The 15,069-nt window shown below is 34.5% G+C and overlaps 2 protein-coding genes across 5 annotated transcripts; both read left to right on the forward strand.

Annotated features, from left to right (window-relative positions):
- The first annotated feature begins 1,643 nt into the window (after window positions 1-1,643).
- Window positions 1,644-9,290, forward strand: LOC110681926 (probable NOT transcription complex subunit VIP2). 4 transcript variants are annotated; one of them, XM_021858101.1, is made up of 14 exons: window positions 1,722-1,842; window positions 2,846-2,985; window positions 3,585-3,693; window positions 3,780-3,955; window positions 4,067-4,451; window positions 5,241-5,450; window positions 5,525-5,623; window positions 6,172-6,260; window positions 6,341-6,526; window positions 7,838-8,260; window positions 8,462-8,514; window positions 8,616-8,657; window positions 8,808-8,952; window positions 9,025-9,084. In XM_021858101.1, exons 3-14 carry the CDS (start codon window positions 3,591-3,593, stop codon window positions 9,082-9,084), a joined length of 1,971 nt encoding a protein of 656 aa, XP_021713793.1. In that variant the 5' UTR covers window positions 1,722-1,842; window positions 2,846-2,985; window positions 3,585-3,590. The 4 variants fall into 4 exon arrangements, with proteins under 4 accessions (XP_021713791.1, XP_021713793.1, XP_021713794.1 ...); XM_021858102.1 differs by having other exon boundaries at window positions 2,846-2,974; XM_021858100.1 differs by having other exon boundaries at window positions 2,846-2,947.
- An 824-nt stretch (window positions 9,291-10,114) lies between these two features.
- LOC110681928 (mitochondrial import receptor subunit TOM20-like) lies at window positions 10,115-15,069 on the forward strand. Its single transcript, XM_021858103.1, has 6 exons — window positions 10,115-10,370; window positions 10,501-10,579; window positions 10,865-11,034; window positions 11,138-11,185; window positions 14,459-14,554; window positions 14,633-15,069. Exons 1-6 carry the CDS (start codon window positions 10,275-10,277, stop codon window positions 14,756-14,758), a joined length of 615 nt encoding a protein of 204 aa, XP_021713795.1. The 5' UTR covers window positions 10,115-10,274; the 3' UTR covers window positions 14,759-15,069.

Raw genomic sequence — 15,069 nt, forward strand, 5'->3', positions numbered from 1 at the left:
GAGGCTAATGAATTAGCTCATCGCCTTGCTGTTTTTGGAAGAGAGATGGCGGTTGGATACAAAACTCACTACTTGGTTCCTGATTGCGTTTCTGAATTGTATGAATCAGAAAAGGAGCGTGTTGCAAAGGCAGCAGCTGATCACTAGTCATGTGGGTGTTCTTCTCTTAGTCTTGGATGTCTATAGCTTTTGGGTTGGAAGTATGGTTGAAAATAACTGTTAGTTTAATTTCTTGGTGGCTGGATGTTTTTGGGTTCACTACTGTTGTACATATAGCTCCTTGTTTTAGCTTTAACTCGGATGTAATTATAGCCTGTTGCATAGGCGTTTTTTTGCTGCAATATCGATCTTCATTGTACTTATTATGGGATGTTCATTGTAAATATTAAGGCTATAGCCTTTTAATCTATATATCTACTAGTTATGTTAAAAAAAAGGGTATATATATGGTGTAATCCATGGAAGAAATGAACAAGTTCTATTAGTCCACCCATCTTTGATATTTTAATCTTAGTGCTTGAACAAATGGATATATCTGCACACTTATCTTGTTTTCGAGAGCTTGCTCATTTCTTTCTTATAGGGTGCATTTTTTTTTATTATTTTAATCAGATGGTTGAATGAGAAACCAAGGTTCTCTTGGTCGTCCGCTCTCAAGGCTCAACCTACAAAAGTCTAGCTACAAGGTATCATCAATATTACCCCTTGACCCCTAATGATAACAATACCTTGCACCTTTAATTAGGAGGTGAAGGTGTTACCATCAATTCGTACACTATCATTTTTAGTAGAATCATACATTGAACTTTATAAATCAGTTGTGATTATTTTGCCTTATCTTTGTGCCTCTTCAATCTATGAAAATATGAATTATCTATTTTCTTTTAAAAGTTATAGTAAAAGTCATAGTTATACTTACATTCTTACAACGACACAAAAGTCAAATATTGACATCCACATAAAACATGAATTTCACACCAAAATTCTTACAAAAAAAAGTGTAATCGAAATGACACAACAATACGTGATAACGGCACATTCTTATCACGCAATAACTCTCTGAGTCCAAACCCCAAAGTTCTTGATTTATACGCATATATTTGTCATTTTGATCTATGTTGCCCAACTTCAAACCATTTAAAATTCTTAAATACCCATTATTCTTTAATATAATGGTCTTAAACAACCAACACATTTAAGATTCATCAACAACATACCAAAAATCTTTAATTTAGGAATTCAATGTACTCAATCACTATAGACAAACGATCACAAATTCTTATATGTGGTCAACCACATCATTAGTTGACGGTGTGATCACTTCACATATAAGACAATCAATTGATTAATGGCCAATGTAGACTAAGCTTACGTTCAAATAGAGTTACTTGAACGGAGGATTAATTCTATATAATGTACGGAATTATAAAATTGAGGTTACTTGAAACAAATGGAGTTATCTTATTCAAATGAGCAAATATAAAGTTATTCAAAAGTGACCACATCTAAATATCATGTGACATGTCGCACACAAAACCAGTTGATACTCGATCCCTCCATTCTTATCGAGCCGTGAATGCGTCCAAAAAACCAACCCCATCCCACCTCAATGCATCTCTCATAGAAACCTTGATATAGAGAGTAGGTTCATATTCCAAGTTCCATCTACCGGTCATCACTATCTACACAATTATACCAATAGGCCCACACCTTCTTCATACATTCACAAACTGTTCTAGTCAAATGTTCTTTGACCCTCCCTCCCAAAACCACCCTTCTGCTTCTCTCGCAACTCTCCCAACTCCTCCACCATTTTTCGATTCTCTCTCCTCCGATTTCCAGGTTTACATCAACGCTCTAATTCTTTGTTTATTTACCTAAATTTTGCATAATTCTTGTATTTTTGTTCTGTAATTTGTATTGGATTTTCTGGGGTTTTATTGCATTTATACTTGTTGTTTTGGTGTTTTGATTTCTGGGTTTTTGAAAATTTTCGATTTTCCCTTTGTTCTTAAATTTTAGGTCGTTATTCTTCAACTGGGTTTTTTTTTTGGTTCGATTATTCGTTCTTTATCATACAATTCGTTGGTAGCTAAATGATCTTTTAGTATTTTATAAGAATTTTATGATATGAATATTAATGGGGTTGTGGAATTTCAAACTTAATGTTATTTATGGATCATGAAGCACTAGAAATGGGAATTTTTTCCTCAACTAGTTTTTTGTTTTGTAATAGTTGGGCTACAGATGTGGTTATGTAGTATGGGACTGTGTTTTCTATCTAGAATTTTGCTCACATTTGCGCTAGAATGTTGAATTTTATTAGTTTTTTTTATAGTCTAGATGTAATGTTTTAATACCAATGTAACTTCATTGATACATGGTTGTTTGGTTTGCTTATTGTTGAAATTTTAAGAGGTACAGTTGTGGAGTATTTGAACATTTGAGACTACTTGCAAAGTTACATTAGGATTCATGTTGGGTTGTTGTGATTGTTGTTGTTGCTGCTGTCTTTCTTTTCTATGTCACTTATCAATGTATTATTCGATACAAGTGATTGGGAGCTGGGTTGTGGACATACTAAGATTTTGAGACCATCTGCGCAATGGGATTCATGTTGGGTTGTTGTGATTTTTTTTTTTTTTTTTTTTTGGAATGTTCAAGTTTTCTGGTTTAGAGTTATAGACATTTTAAACTGTTGAGAGTCTTGAGACCATCTGCGCAATAAGATTCTGATGTTGTAAAATATGTGATTGCTTAAACATGGTTGCTCTTTTGTTTTAATCTATCTTTCTCTGATCTATGGGCTATTATACATTAGTTTATTTCCTTTATGACATCATAGATCTTACTGTGGGAAAAGGCATCTGGAAAGTGGAAACCAGTTTTTTCTCACTGGCAATAGACTGAACGAGGAGATATTGCTGCTAGGCTGGGAATGCTTCCTGTATGACATAAAATTTCACAGTGTCAGGTTTGCTGAATGTATGTATTAAATAAAATTTATTGTTTGACATTGTGCTGTGCTTAAAAAAATTTAGGTTATGGTGACTTGCCTCTTAAATTGTATGTAGATTGTCTTTAATTTTTCTTTGCACTGGAATTGCTTAGTTTGATTGTAGGCCCTGGGACCTGGCATCATAGGTACTGAGCTATAAGAAACTTAAAATTTTTGATTAAGGGAAAGGGAGATGAATGATGCACGAGAGTAATTAGACAATGGGGTCGCATGCATTTTGTATTTCCTTTTTTTGTACAAGAAGGGCATCTCATGATTTAATTAATTTCATGTAGATTATGTTTATCATAACATAGATATACCCGTCCTTAGTAGGTTTATTTTAAGATGTTTATGTTTTAGGATGTCTATTTCCAGCATGAAATTTGAGTTTGTGATTAAGTGGAGCATTCTCTGTTGAATCCCTTTTTATGGCAATAATGCCGATAAATCCCTGTAGATTGTGTCCAACCCCACTCAGTGGGCAAGGAAGTTTGTTATTTGGGTGATTGGTATTGTTGCTTATCCTGGTGAGCTTCTTCCTGATTTACGGGGGTGTTAAAATGTAGCATTGTTCTATTTGCAGTCATCTATGAACGGATCACCTTCAAACATTCCAGATATCACTGGAAGATCTTTTCCTTCACCTTATTCTGTCCAGTCTGGTGCTGGCTCCCCTGGTTTTCATCACACTGGTAAATAAAGCTTTCGAGTTTCTTGCTTTTGAGTTTCTTCCCAGTTCATGCCTTCATGTGTTCAATTGGATTGTTTTTTCTTGCAGGAACACTTCAAGGGCTTCACAACATGCATGGTAGCTACAATGTTCCTAACATGGCTGGTACGCTTCCATCAAGGAATCAAACAATAAATGTACCTCCAGGCAGTATGCAACAATCTACTGGAAACCTCCTTACTGGACGGTTTGGGTCTAATAATCTACCTATGGGTCTTTCTCAGGTATTCTTATATTTTTTTTAAAGCTGAACCATCTGTTATTCGAACCAACTAAAAGATTGCTTTAACTTAGAAGTGAGAGTTTTGAAATGTAATGGTCACTACTCAATGCAGATTCCTCATGTTAGCTCACATGGCCATTCTGGAGTTACAAATAGAGGAGGTATGAATGTTATCGGAAGTCCTGTGTATAATAGTAGCACAAATGCTGTTGGTGGTTCGATTCCTGGGGTACTTCCAACATCTGCTTCCATTGGTAACCGTGGTGGTGTTCCAGGCATTGGGGTATCACCTTTTCTGGGAAATGCAGGTTCTCAAATAACAACTTCAATGGGAAATGTGGCTGGCTCTGGATCTGGCTACATTGGTAGGAGTTCTGGTGGGACTTTATCTATGCCTGGTCTTGCATCTCGTCTAAATTTGAGTTCCAATAGCGGCTCTGGAAGTTTAGGTTTACAAGGATCAAATAGATTAATGAATAGTGGACTTCAACAACAAGGTATAATAAATATTTAAAGTTCTGATTTATCAAGAAAGCATTCACAACACTGCCAGTTGATATTTAGTCAAGCTCACTTTTTGCTTTAGTCTTCTTGGTCACATTCTGTCATGTATCCTTAGTATCATTGGAATATAGGTTACTTTGGTGACAGTGACATCTCTTGAAAAAGGGCTCTCAGTTCTATTAGTTAATAAGTTTTGTCCTTACTGATGATATTTTTGTAAAGTTGTTTATGATAATGTGCTTCACCATTAGATCTACGTTTTGATCATAGAGGCAAACTATAGTACCTTTTTGAAACGATTGAACAAATATTTGCATGGTTTTTAGAGGCTCGAGGAAAGTTTTGGTTTTTGAACCATTGAGATAATTTAAATACCTTTTGAACTAATGAAAAATCGAGGGCATTGATCTTACCAATGTATTAATGATATTTTTGTTGTCACAAAAGCAAACACATTGATGAGCTCTGTTGGCTGTATACATTTGTAATATAAACAAGAATGTCTGGTATAGATGTTATAGATGGCCTCTAGCTGACACTTGCTGAAGCTGGTGAGTTATTATATACTATATTCTTTGACATTGGTTTTGTGATGGAGTCTCATTAGAGCCTCAATTATTTTGGGTCCAAAACTCTAATGCAATATAATGCAGTATAAGATCAACACGAACACTTCCAAGCCCTAATATTTTTCCTTTAGTTAGGGGATCATAGTTAATGGATCTACATTAAGTGCTGTGTATATTTGGCATTGGTATTAAAATAGTCATATCTGCTTTCAGCATCGCCACATGTAATGTCCATGCTTGGAAACTCCTATGCTTCTGGTGGAGGTCCTTTATCTCAAAATCATGCCCAAGCTGTTAATAATTTGAGCTCGATGGGAATGCTGAATGAAGTGAACAACAATAGTAACTCGCCTTTTGGCGTGGAAGATTTTCCTCTGCTAACAAGTCGACCTAATTCTGCTGGAGGGGCTCATGGACAAATAGGTAATCTGAGAGTCTTGAAAGTTATTTCTGGCTCTTGCTTGGTATTTGGCTTGACTTGCAAGAAATAATTACAGGATCGATTAGAAAACAAGGTATTGGTGGTCCGGCAAGTCAACAGAACCATGAATTTAGCATCCAGAGTGAAGATTTTCCTGCTTTACCGGGACAAAAAGGTTAGTATTTAATTTTATTTGTGCTGAAAGGACTGAAAAGGATTGTATCCTTTGTCCGTTTCTTTTCCTTGTCCACTTAAAAAGTGTTCTTTAGCATCTTTGTCATTTTAAAGAGTTGACATAGCCTAGAGCTGGAGAATGCAATTAGTAGTATTGGACTCGTTTCTTGGAATGCCAGTTTTGTACAAAAAGTTAATTTGTTGTATTGGGTTTTGAAACAAACAAAGCGTCGAACTATAGAAGTTAAAAATCATTTATTTGGTGTAAATTTTTAGTTCCTTGTTGAATAATGTCACTGCCACCGCACCCAGTCCTCCAAAAGTCAAAGTTGAATCATGCCTTATTCAAAGAAACGAGTCCAATACTATTATTATTACCTGGAAGCTAAAGATAAGCTTTTCCTCAAAGAAAAAAAAAAAAAAGGATAAGCTTGTTTATAGGCTATCAGAAACTGTGATTGTGTTGGCAACTGTTGTCTGTAATCCAATATTATTATTATTATTATTACCTCTTTTTTGTACATCTTATTAAGGTAATACTCTTTTCAGGAAAAAATTCTGAGTACGGCATGGACTTTCATCAAAAAGATCAACTTCGTGATAGCAGTGTGTCTATGATGCAAAATCAGCATTTCTCAGTATGTATCTTGTGAACGATTTAATGGCTCTTTTTTTTGCCTAATAAGTTTTTCTTGCACTCATAAGGTGTAATATCCAGATGGGAAGATCTTCTGGGTTCACCGTGGGTGGTTCATACCCATCACCTCGCCCACAGCAGCATCAACAACATATGCCGTCAGTCAGTGGTGGCAGCGACTCTTTTGTGACTGTAAATAATCAAGGCCTTCAGCATTTGCACGGATCAGATATGTTTTCATCTTCAAATTCGACATATCATATACAGGTTTGCTTGTTGGTTGCATTAAAGACTTCATTGCTAGACTAGTTTTCACCCTAGAATCTGTATCTTGCTCACAAAGTTGTCAGATACTAAATTATTTCCTTACTGTTCTTATTGTTTCATCTTGTACCTCATTAAAGTGTCTTGGAAGGTACTTGAAGGCACTTGCTTAGATTTCATAAGTTAATTCAGATTGCAGATTTAATGATTTTAAGATTTGTATTCCCTCAAATGTTTTCCCTTAGTATTTCCACAGACTTCTGTACTACTTACAGTTCTCACTTTAACCATACTCTCTTACAGTCTTACTAATTCAAATGTTGTTATGTGATTTGTCTCAAATGTCAATATATAATTTTTATGTCAACTTTTTATAATTTTTACTTAGAGATATTGATAGTCAAATTATGCGAGACGAGAAAATCATTATGGAAAATTAATAATAATAATAATGGAGGGAACATTTATCTTCTCTGATCAAGACACGTATTGTTAATTATTGCTAAATTTTTTCCCTCAAAAAAAAAAAAGAAATATTAGTGAAATTTAATGAGGTAGATAACATATTGCCAATAGTGGTTATGGTTACAGATTTATAGGTTGGTACCATAAGAACACTAGAATAGTAGATGGGATAGTCAATGATTTGAAGCAAAACGTGGGATGTTATTGTTGATTCACCTAGTAGTATCATGGAAAATAAGTCTTGATGATTTCCTTTTTAAAACTATGGGCGTGTTTGTTTTAGAGGATTGCTTTATTTGAGGGGTACAAAGGGTGTAGGAGAAACTTGTATAAATGTTATAATACGTATTACTCCCTCCGTTTTTAAAATACTTGCTCCATTTCTCCATGCGCGGAGTTTTAGGAGAAATTGGAGAAAGTAATAAAATATGAAGGTAGTAGGTTAGGTGAAAGAATAAAAAATTGTAAAAAGCTAAAGTAGTGGAGAGAATTAGAGGAGATAAAATATGAAAATAATAAAAAAATTATCATGGTGGGTCTATTAAGTAATAGAAATTAGTTAATATTGTAAAAACTTTTCAAATAAGGAAATGAAGCAAGTATTTAAAAACGGACGAAAAAGGAAAGTGGAGCAAGATTTTCAAAACGGAGGGAATAGTTTTTTTTTTTTTTTTTTTTTTTTTTTTTGGGTAAGGAAAAGATCTAGTGGGAAAAGAATACACTCAATGATTTTATTTTTGTAAGGAAAAGTTCTAGTGGGAAAAGAATTTACTCAATGATTTTGCAGATGAGATTTTCCACCCAATCTGACAAAGTGACAAATGTGCTTTGTCTCAATATTTCTGTCAGGGCAACGGGCCTCCAGATAATAGTATGAGATCTATGAACAACTTAGCTGCAATGTCCGGTGTGCCTTCATATGACCAAAAAATGCAGCAATATCAACAGCAAAGTCCATCCCAGTTCCATCTACGGCAGATGTCAACGACAGACACGACGTTTCGAGATCAGGGAATCAAGTCTAATCAGGCTACACAAGCTGCGGCTGATAAATATGGATTGCTGGGTTTGTTGAAAATCGTAAGGATGACTGATCTTGATCTGTCGTCCCTTGCTCTGGGAATGGACCTGACAATGCTGGGTTTGAATCTGAACTCTTCTGAAGACCTTCACAAAACGTTTGGCTCCCCTTGGTCTGACAAACCTGTAAAGGGAGATCCAGAGTTTGTTACTCCTGATTGTTATAATGTGGAATCCACTCCATCCCTAAATGTGAGCTGCTATTTGAGATGGGCTATTCTTGTTTACTGATGAATTAATCTGTTTCGTCTGATAAATATATTTTAGATTTTTCAAAAAAAATTATTTTTTGTTGTTGTATATGTGGTTTTAATTTTTTAATCTATGATTACGTAATTCCTGCTACTTCTCATGTCACTTACTCACTTATTGTGAGTTTTTGCTTTGGTGCAGCATCTCTACTTCATGAAGTTTCAGATGGAGACTTTGTTCTACATCTTTTACAGGTGGAGCTGTCTTATTTTTGTCATGCCTTTGTTATGATTTTACATCTTGAACTCATTGCTCCATGGTGCCTTTTTTTTTTTCTTCCAATTTTTTTTCACAGCATGCCGAAGGATGAAGCACAGTTATATGCAGCGAATGAACTGTAAGCTCTTTGACCGAATGACTGACCTTGTGTCACATCATTTAATCTTTAGCCCTTCCATGTTTTAAGCTATGTATCCTTTTCAAATTTTCATCCAATGTTTCCTGAATTTCTGATTTTGCTGAAAGGTAATTCTACTTGTGTTTGCAGTTGCAGAAGAGGATGGTTCTATCATAAAGAGCTCCGGATGTGGTTATCAAGGTTTTCCAGTGTGGAACCTCTTGTCAAGACACCTACATACGAGAGAGGGTCTTACCTCTCCTTCGATCCAAGTACATGGGAAACAAAGAAAAAGGTACTGTCTTATAATCACAATCTATTTTTGGTTATAACAATGAGTATTAATGTGTTTTCTTGCAATTTACAGGACAACTTTGTTCTTCAGTACGACTTAATAGAGAAAAGACCTACCCTTCATCAGCAGTAGTTATACTTGTTGAATGTAAATTCTCCTGACTATTAGCACAGTTGTTAAAAGATGAGATAGTTCATTGTTACAAGTCTTGTATTTAACAGTTAAAGTATTTTAAAACTGATCTTGTTTCAGCTGTAGTTCAGTTTGGCCTCAACAAATAGTCTTGTATCAGATTGTAATCGAATCCCAAAGTTATAAAAAAAGTTCTTATTTACTCATGTTATCTTCAGTTTCAGAAAATTATGCATATAGAAGAAATGCAGATCTGTCCTGTTGTTGGAAATGCGGTCACATACATACTCATTGTTGTATGTCGAACATCAGTTATTGTTTAAATGATTGGTTGCATTGTGTAATGACTGTTTGAATCTTTCTCTGTTTCTCACCATCCTTATGTTAAGTATCTCTCTTAAAACTCGGGTATGCGTAGAATAAATAAGTAGTTTTGGTAATTTTTACCGAAGGAAATTATTTTTTTGACATATGGAAATTGTGATTTTCAACCCGATGTTTGTGTTCTTACTCTACACCAAACTAAACAATGGAAATTCAAGAAAACACTTCTGTAGGTAAATATTTTCTACCTTGAGCAAACGAAGACTAAATGCCAAGACTCGAGGAGAAAAAGAGTTGACTCTCATGTAGAGAAATATGTTTGCTTATACAATTGCAAATTACATCTTTACTATTGACATGAACATAATTTGGAGTATGACATGCATGCCATGACTCTAATAAGATATTTTTAAAGATAAATATAATCGCATCGAGTTGTATTGATACAAGCTACTCCCAATCGTTATCCAAAATTATATTTCGTAATTAAATTTAATTACTTAAAATAAAAAAAAGGTTTGACATATCTTTAACACAAATATATATATATATATATATATATATATATATATATATATTTATAAAAACTAATTATAATGATGGTTTAATAAAGATTATTAAAGATTACCGTACACGGGAACTAACCTAATTTAGGCAATTTTATACACCGTAACAAACGAACCAAGTCCAAATAAACAAAAGCAAAGTCCCAATTCCCAAACCCAAAACCCTCAACAAAACCCTTTGCGAGTTACGCCTAAAGTTTTTCCCTCTTTCTTCTTCTCTCTTCTCGTTTATTCCAATCTTCAAAGTCGCAAACCCTAAAACAGGAGAGAGAAAATAAACCTCCATTACCAGACAAAATCATGGATATGGGTAGTGATTTCGACCGTCTTCTCTTCTTCGAGCATGCTCGCAAATCCGCTGAAGCCGCCTACACTAAAAATCCTCTCGATGCTGATGTATTCAATTGTTCCCATCTCAATCAATTTATTTTTATTTTATTTTATTTTATTCGAGTAATTTATTTTTGAGATCTTTATTCTTTGCTGAATTTGTTTATGTTTTTTGTTTTTGATTTTTTTGTTACAGAATTTGACGAGATGGGGTGGAGCTTTGATTGAGTTGTCTCAATTTCAAACTCCCGATGACTCCAAGCAGATGCTTTCAGGTTTTTTGATTTTCTTTCTGATTTTTAAACTTCAGAATTTTTTTATATATAAAAAATAATTAATTCAGTTTTTCATTAATTTCTGAGGGATTTTGGGGGCTTTTTTCGTGAGTATTTAGGATGCAGCTATGAATTCAGTTTGAAATAATATGAATTTTAACTTATTGTATAGTTTATTGAATTAATTGGTATTTATTTTTATTTTTTGAGCTCTTGTGAAGGATTAAATTTTGTCTTTTCCTAAAAAAGGGTAAAAATTTTATGATGATTTTGGGTGAATTGTAGATGCGGTGTCGAGGTTAGAGGAAGCTTTGGAGATTAATCCTAAAAAACATGATACAATGTGGTGTTTGGCAAATGCTCATACAACACATGCTTTTATGGTTCCTGACATTGATGAGGCTCGACCTTACTTTGAGAAGGCTGCTGACTTCTTTCAACAAGCTGTTGATGAGGTATAGCATTGTACTATCGTTGACTCGATATGGGTTTGTTTCTATGAATTTGGATTTTGGTTGTGAGATTCTTTCACTAAAGATTATGTTTTCTTTTTGTTAGGATCCTAATAATGATTTGTATAGGAAATCCTTGGAAGTTTCTGCAAAGGTACATTTTTCTTATCTTGCTCATTGAAATTATTTTTTGTATTATATTTGATGGTGAAAAATAACTTTGATTTCTTGTTTAAGATTCTATGTAAAAGTAGGGCTTGTAAAGGTAACCCAACCTGAACCCAAATTAAGGTTACAAATTTCAACCCAATGTCATGTATCGTGACTAGAATCTTTGATGGTTTGGATTAGGTAGTGTATGTGACCTTGTTTAAGTGCTTGGATTATTGATTGTGAAGCGATTAGTTAGTATGTGCAAAATCAAGGGACATAAATTAGTACCATTTAATTCTTAAGACCTTGGTTGAATTACTGGAATTTCTTTTAATATCTGCAAAATTTTGCATTCATGCGTATAGGCTTGCTGAATTTATCTTCTATCACCAATTCAACATTACTTTTAATAGAAGGCCAGTCCAGTTGACTTTTTTCCATACGATGATTTTCTTCCTATTAGTGTTTGAGTTGTGGCTTTGTTAAATCTTTAATTTTTTAATAGGAAAAATGAAAATTACAAATCCAACCTTTGGGCGGTCTGACATTAAAAATCCAACATTCCATTAATCTCACAAAAATCCAACCTTTATACTCCACCTTCATCTAAAGATCCATTATATGTTGTTGACCGGTTTTTGTAAGTCATACGTCACGTGTCTATTATTAATAGGTCCATTATTTTTTTTAATTATTAAAAAAACAAAAAAAAAATTAAAAAAAAAAACAAAAAAATTCAGACAACCCAGCCCCACCCTCTTCTTCCCCGACCACTCCATCTCCACCGCCCATTAGCCAACCCACACTGCACTTCCCCTTTTTCGTCATCAGTGGCGGATCCAGGATTTTATGGGTGCTAGGTCACTGTTATCCATCGATCCAAAAAATGGATTTTATGAAGGGCGATTTTGTGGAGGAAGAGGATAAATTTTAAGACTAATAAAACTTGATATATCACATGTATTTTTCCTTTCATTCTAAAAATCAAGTTACAATTTCAATGAGATTAATTGATATTACTCGTATAATATACGGAGTAGGTTACTATTATGGACTACATAGCTAGGATTAAATAGATAAAAGCAGTGGCGACGAATTAAAAAATATACATTATGGGTTCAGATTTTCGGAGTTATAGAACATTGCATAAGAATTTATTAAATACATGTAATAAAAATCAAAATGAAAAAAAATATACAGTCATAAAAATGAAATGAAGAAATTGTTTTTAGAAATTAATAGGCTAGTATATAAATTGTGAAGTAAAGACAAAATAGTCAAACAAAAAGTATAAAAGTTTTTTTTAAAAAATTAAAAATATGCATATTCTTTGATTAAAGTAGAAACAATTACTTCCTCAAAAAAAAAAAAAAAAAAAAGTAGAAACAATTACACCCAAACAATAATACTAATCAAATGAAGCAAAAGAAAAACAAAATATAGTAGCCTTGAAAAAAAACACAATATAGTACAATATGGAGTACTGTCTATTTGTCTAACGGCCTAGCATATATAAAATGGGGTAAAAAAATTGTTGGTTGTGGGATTTGATCCCCTGCCTACCTAAGAAAGACTCCACTCAAAGCATTTAATTTACCGCTGAACCACAAAGCTGCATTGTGCTATTTCTTGCATGAATTAAATTTTTACCCTTAAACTTCCTAGGTCACGTGACCCAGCATGAACAATGTTGGGTCTGCCACTGTCCGTCATGCCAGCCACTCAGCTTACCCACCGTCGAATCCCCTAACCCCCAAAAATCTCCCCGACATGCCTGAAACACAGCCCGAAAAACCACCCTTTTCCCGATCAACCACTACTTGTCTATCCCACCCTTCGCAAGACCTGACTCCCCTACCCCTCCACGAACCCAGAAGCCTAGCCCAACTTCCATCATTAGGGGATTTGCATTGATTGGAATTGGAATTTGATTGTTTGGATTTGTGGGTGTGTTCAATCGTTGGTTTATTGATTTTTGTATATAAAATGTTATAATTGTTGGCATTTAGATATATATGGATGTATCTTGTAATGCATTGGTTAGAGTTAATGCATAGATTATGCGCTTAACTTGTTCATGATTTAGAAATCAGAAATGGCCATGGTGTTGGCTTATCATTGATTAAAGTGTGATCATGATTTAGAAATCAGAAATGGCCATGGCCATGGTGTTATCAAAAGGGAGGCTGCATTGTTTGGGGAGACTGCTTGTGGTTGGGAGTTGGTTTGGGAAGAGAGAGAGAGAGAGTGGAGGAGGAGGAAGAGGGTGAATTTGGGTAGGGTGGGCCGAGTAAGTGGTTGCAGAGGTGGTGGTGGCAGAGGTGTGGGCAACTCTGAATCAGGTTTTTGAGGAGAGAGGAGAGAGGAGAGAGAAAGAGGAGGAGTGAGAAGTGAAAGTGAGAGAATTAATATTTTTGTTTTCCTCTCAATGTAATTTATTGAAAATCTTTCTATAAGAAACTAGTAAAAAAGTCACGTTTGTTTTAAGTACTATATCTTCTGTAATCTCCTGGAACTTTTAGCTTGTAAATTGAAGCCTTTATGATAAGTTTATCACAATGAAGACAAAACCATATCCATGTATAATTTCAAATCCATAATATTTCATTAAGAAACAAATGGCCATTTGTCTTGTGCATTTATTTGATAAATGTTGTGCAATCAGAATGGTTAATAACGTAGAACTAAAAAGGTAATAACGTAAAATTCATTGCTGAGAATGGGTAGGGGCAGAATAAAAGGATGAGAGTATTGAGATGGAGGCCACTTTAATGTTGGGAATTTCTGTTCTGTTGATGTGAAAAAAAATGGTTGATGTGATGTGGGGAGACTTTGTAGTATCATGTTTTTACTACCTTAAGAAAAAGTACGGAAAGCATGAAGGTACAATGGAAGTTATGTTTTGGCAGGCTTAGGAGATATTGTGGCCTGTTTCTTAAAGCTGCTGGGTATGCTGCAATTTCACAGCTTTACTTCTTAGGATGTGTTCTATTTACTTGAATCAGCTTTACTTGATCTGAACTGATTGGAAAAATGGATTAAATCATTAAATTTATAGAACTAATTCAATATGGATTGAATAATTATGAGGTTTGGTAAATATAATGTAATCTCATTAAAGACCGGTTAAAGTAAACAGGAGTACCTTTCTGCTCTTATTTTTTCATAATTTAGTTGAACATATCTACGGAAGTGTATGTGTATTATGTTGGTTGTTATATAATGTAGTTATTGTGAATTATGTTGTTGATGGGATTGCAAAACGTTTCTTTAGGCTCCGGAGCTACATGCTGAGATCCACAAGCAACAAGCGTTTAGCCAACGCCAACAGTCTATGGGTGGCGGAGCTTCATCTTCTGCTTCCACTAAGGTAATTTTTTGTGTTTTTGGATGTGTACTGTTGCTGTGTTAATCTTCCAATTGTTAATAGATATTTCTCCTTTCTCAGAGTGCCACCAAAAAGAAGAAATCCAATGATTTCTTATATGATGTGGCGGGGTGGGTTATTCTTGCGGCTGGTATTGTGGTGTGGTTAGGGTTTGCGAAGAACCAAGTTCCTCCTCAGCCAAGGTAATCTGCTTTTTTGAGCGTGGCCTAAGTTTTGTCAAGAAGTTGGGGGCCGACAGCTGAGATTGATTCGATTTTTGCGTGGAATACACCTGAGAGTTCTCAGGGTTGCAGTTCATTTGTCGTCATTAAATATATTGTCTAGCTGTAGTTTAGCTATATTTGTTAGCTTTAGTTCAAAATTATTCGTGACTGGAGTTTTCTTACAAGGTCGAATTTTCGTTGATTTATACTGGTTATACGGACCATTCTAAATTGTACGATGTTTCATTAATCAGTATACAAAATAAGTACTTGCTTCTACAGTTTGTTTGATTA

The sequence above is a fragment of the Chenopodium quinoa genome, unplaced genomic scaffold (genome assembly GCF_001683475.1).
Source record: "Chenopodium quinoa cultivar QQ74 unplaced genomic scaffold, ASM168347v1, whole genome shotgun sequence".
Classification (NCBI taxonomy): Eukaryota; Viridiplantae; Streptophyta; class Magnoliopsida; order Caryophyllales; family Amaranthaceae; genus Chenopodium; species Chenopodium quinoa.

Coding starts and splice junctions, on each gene's coding strand:
- LOC110681926 (XM_021858099.1), top strand. CDS start 1,744: ATGTTCTTTGACCCTCCCTCCCAAAACCACCCTTCTGCTTCTCTCGCA. Junction 4,452..5,240: donor TAGTGGACTTCAACAACAAG/GTATAATAAATA, acceptor ATCTGCTTTCAG/CATCGCCACATGTAATGTCC. Junction 8,953..9,024: donor CATGGGAAACAAAGAAAAAG/GTACTGTCTTAT, acceptor TGCAATTTACAG/GACAACTTTGTTCTTCAGTA.
- LOC110681928 (XM_021858103.1), top strand. CDS start 10,275: ATGGATATGGGTAGTGATTTCGACCGTCTTCTCTTCTTCGAGCATGCT. Junction 10,371..10,500: donor AAAATCCTCTCGATGCTGAT/GTATTCAATTGT, acceptor TTTTTGTTACAG/AATTTGACGAGATGGGGTGG. Junction 11,035..11,137: donor TTCAACAAGCTGTTGATGAG/GTATAGCATTGT, acceptor TCTTTTTGTTAG/GATCCTAATAATGATTTGTA.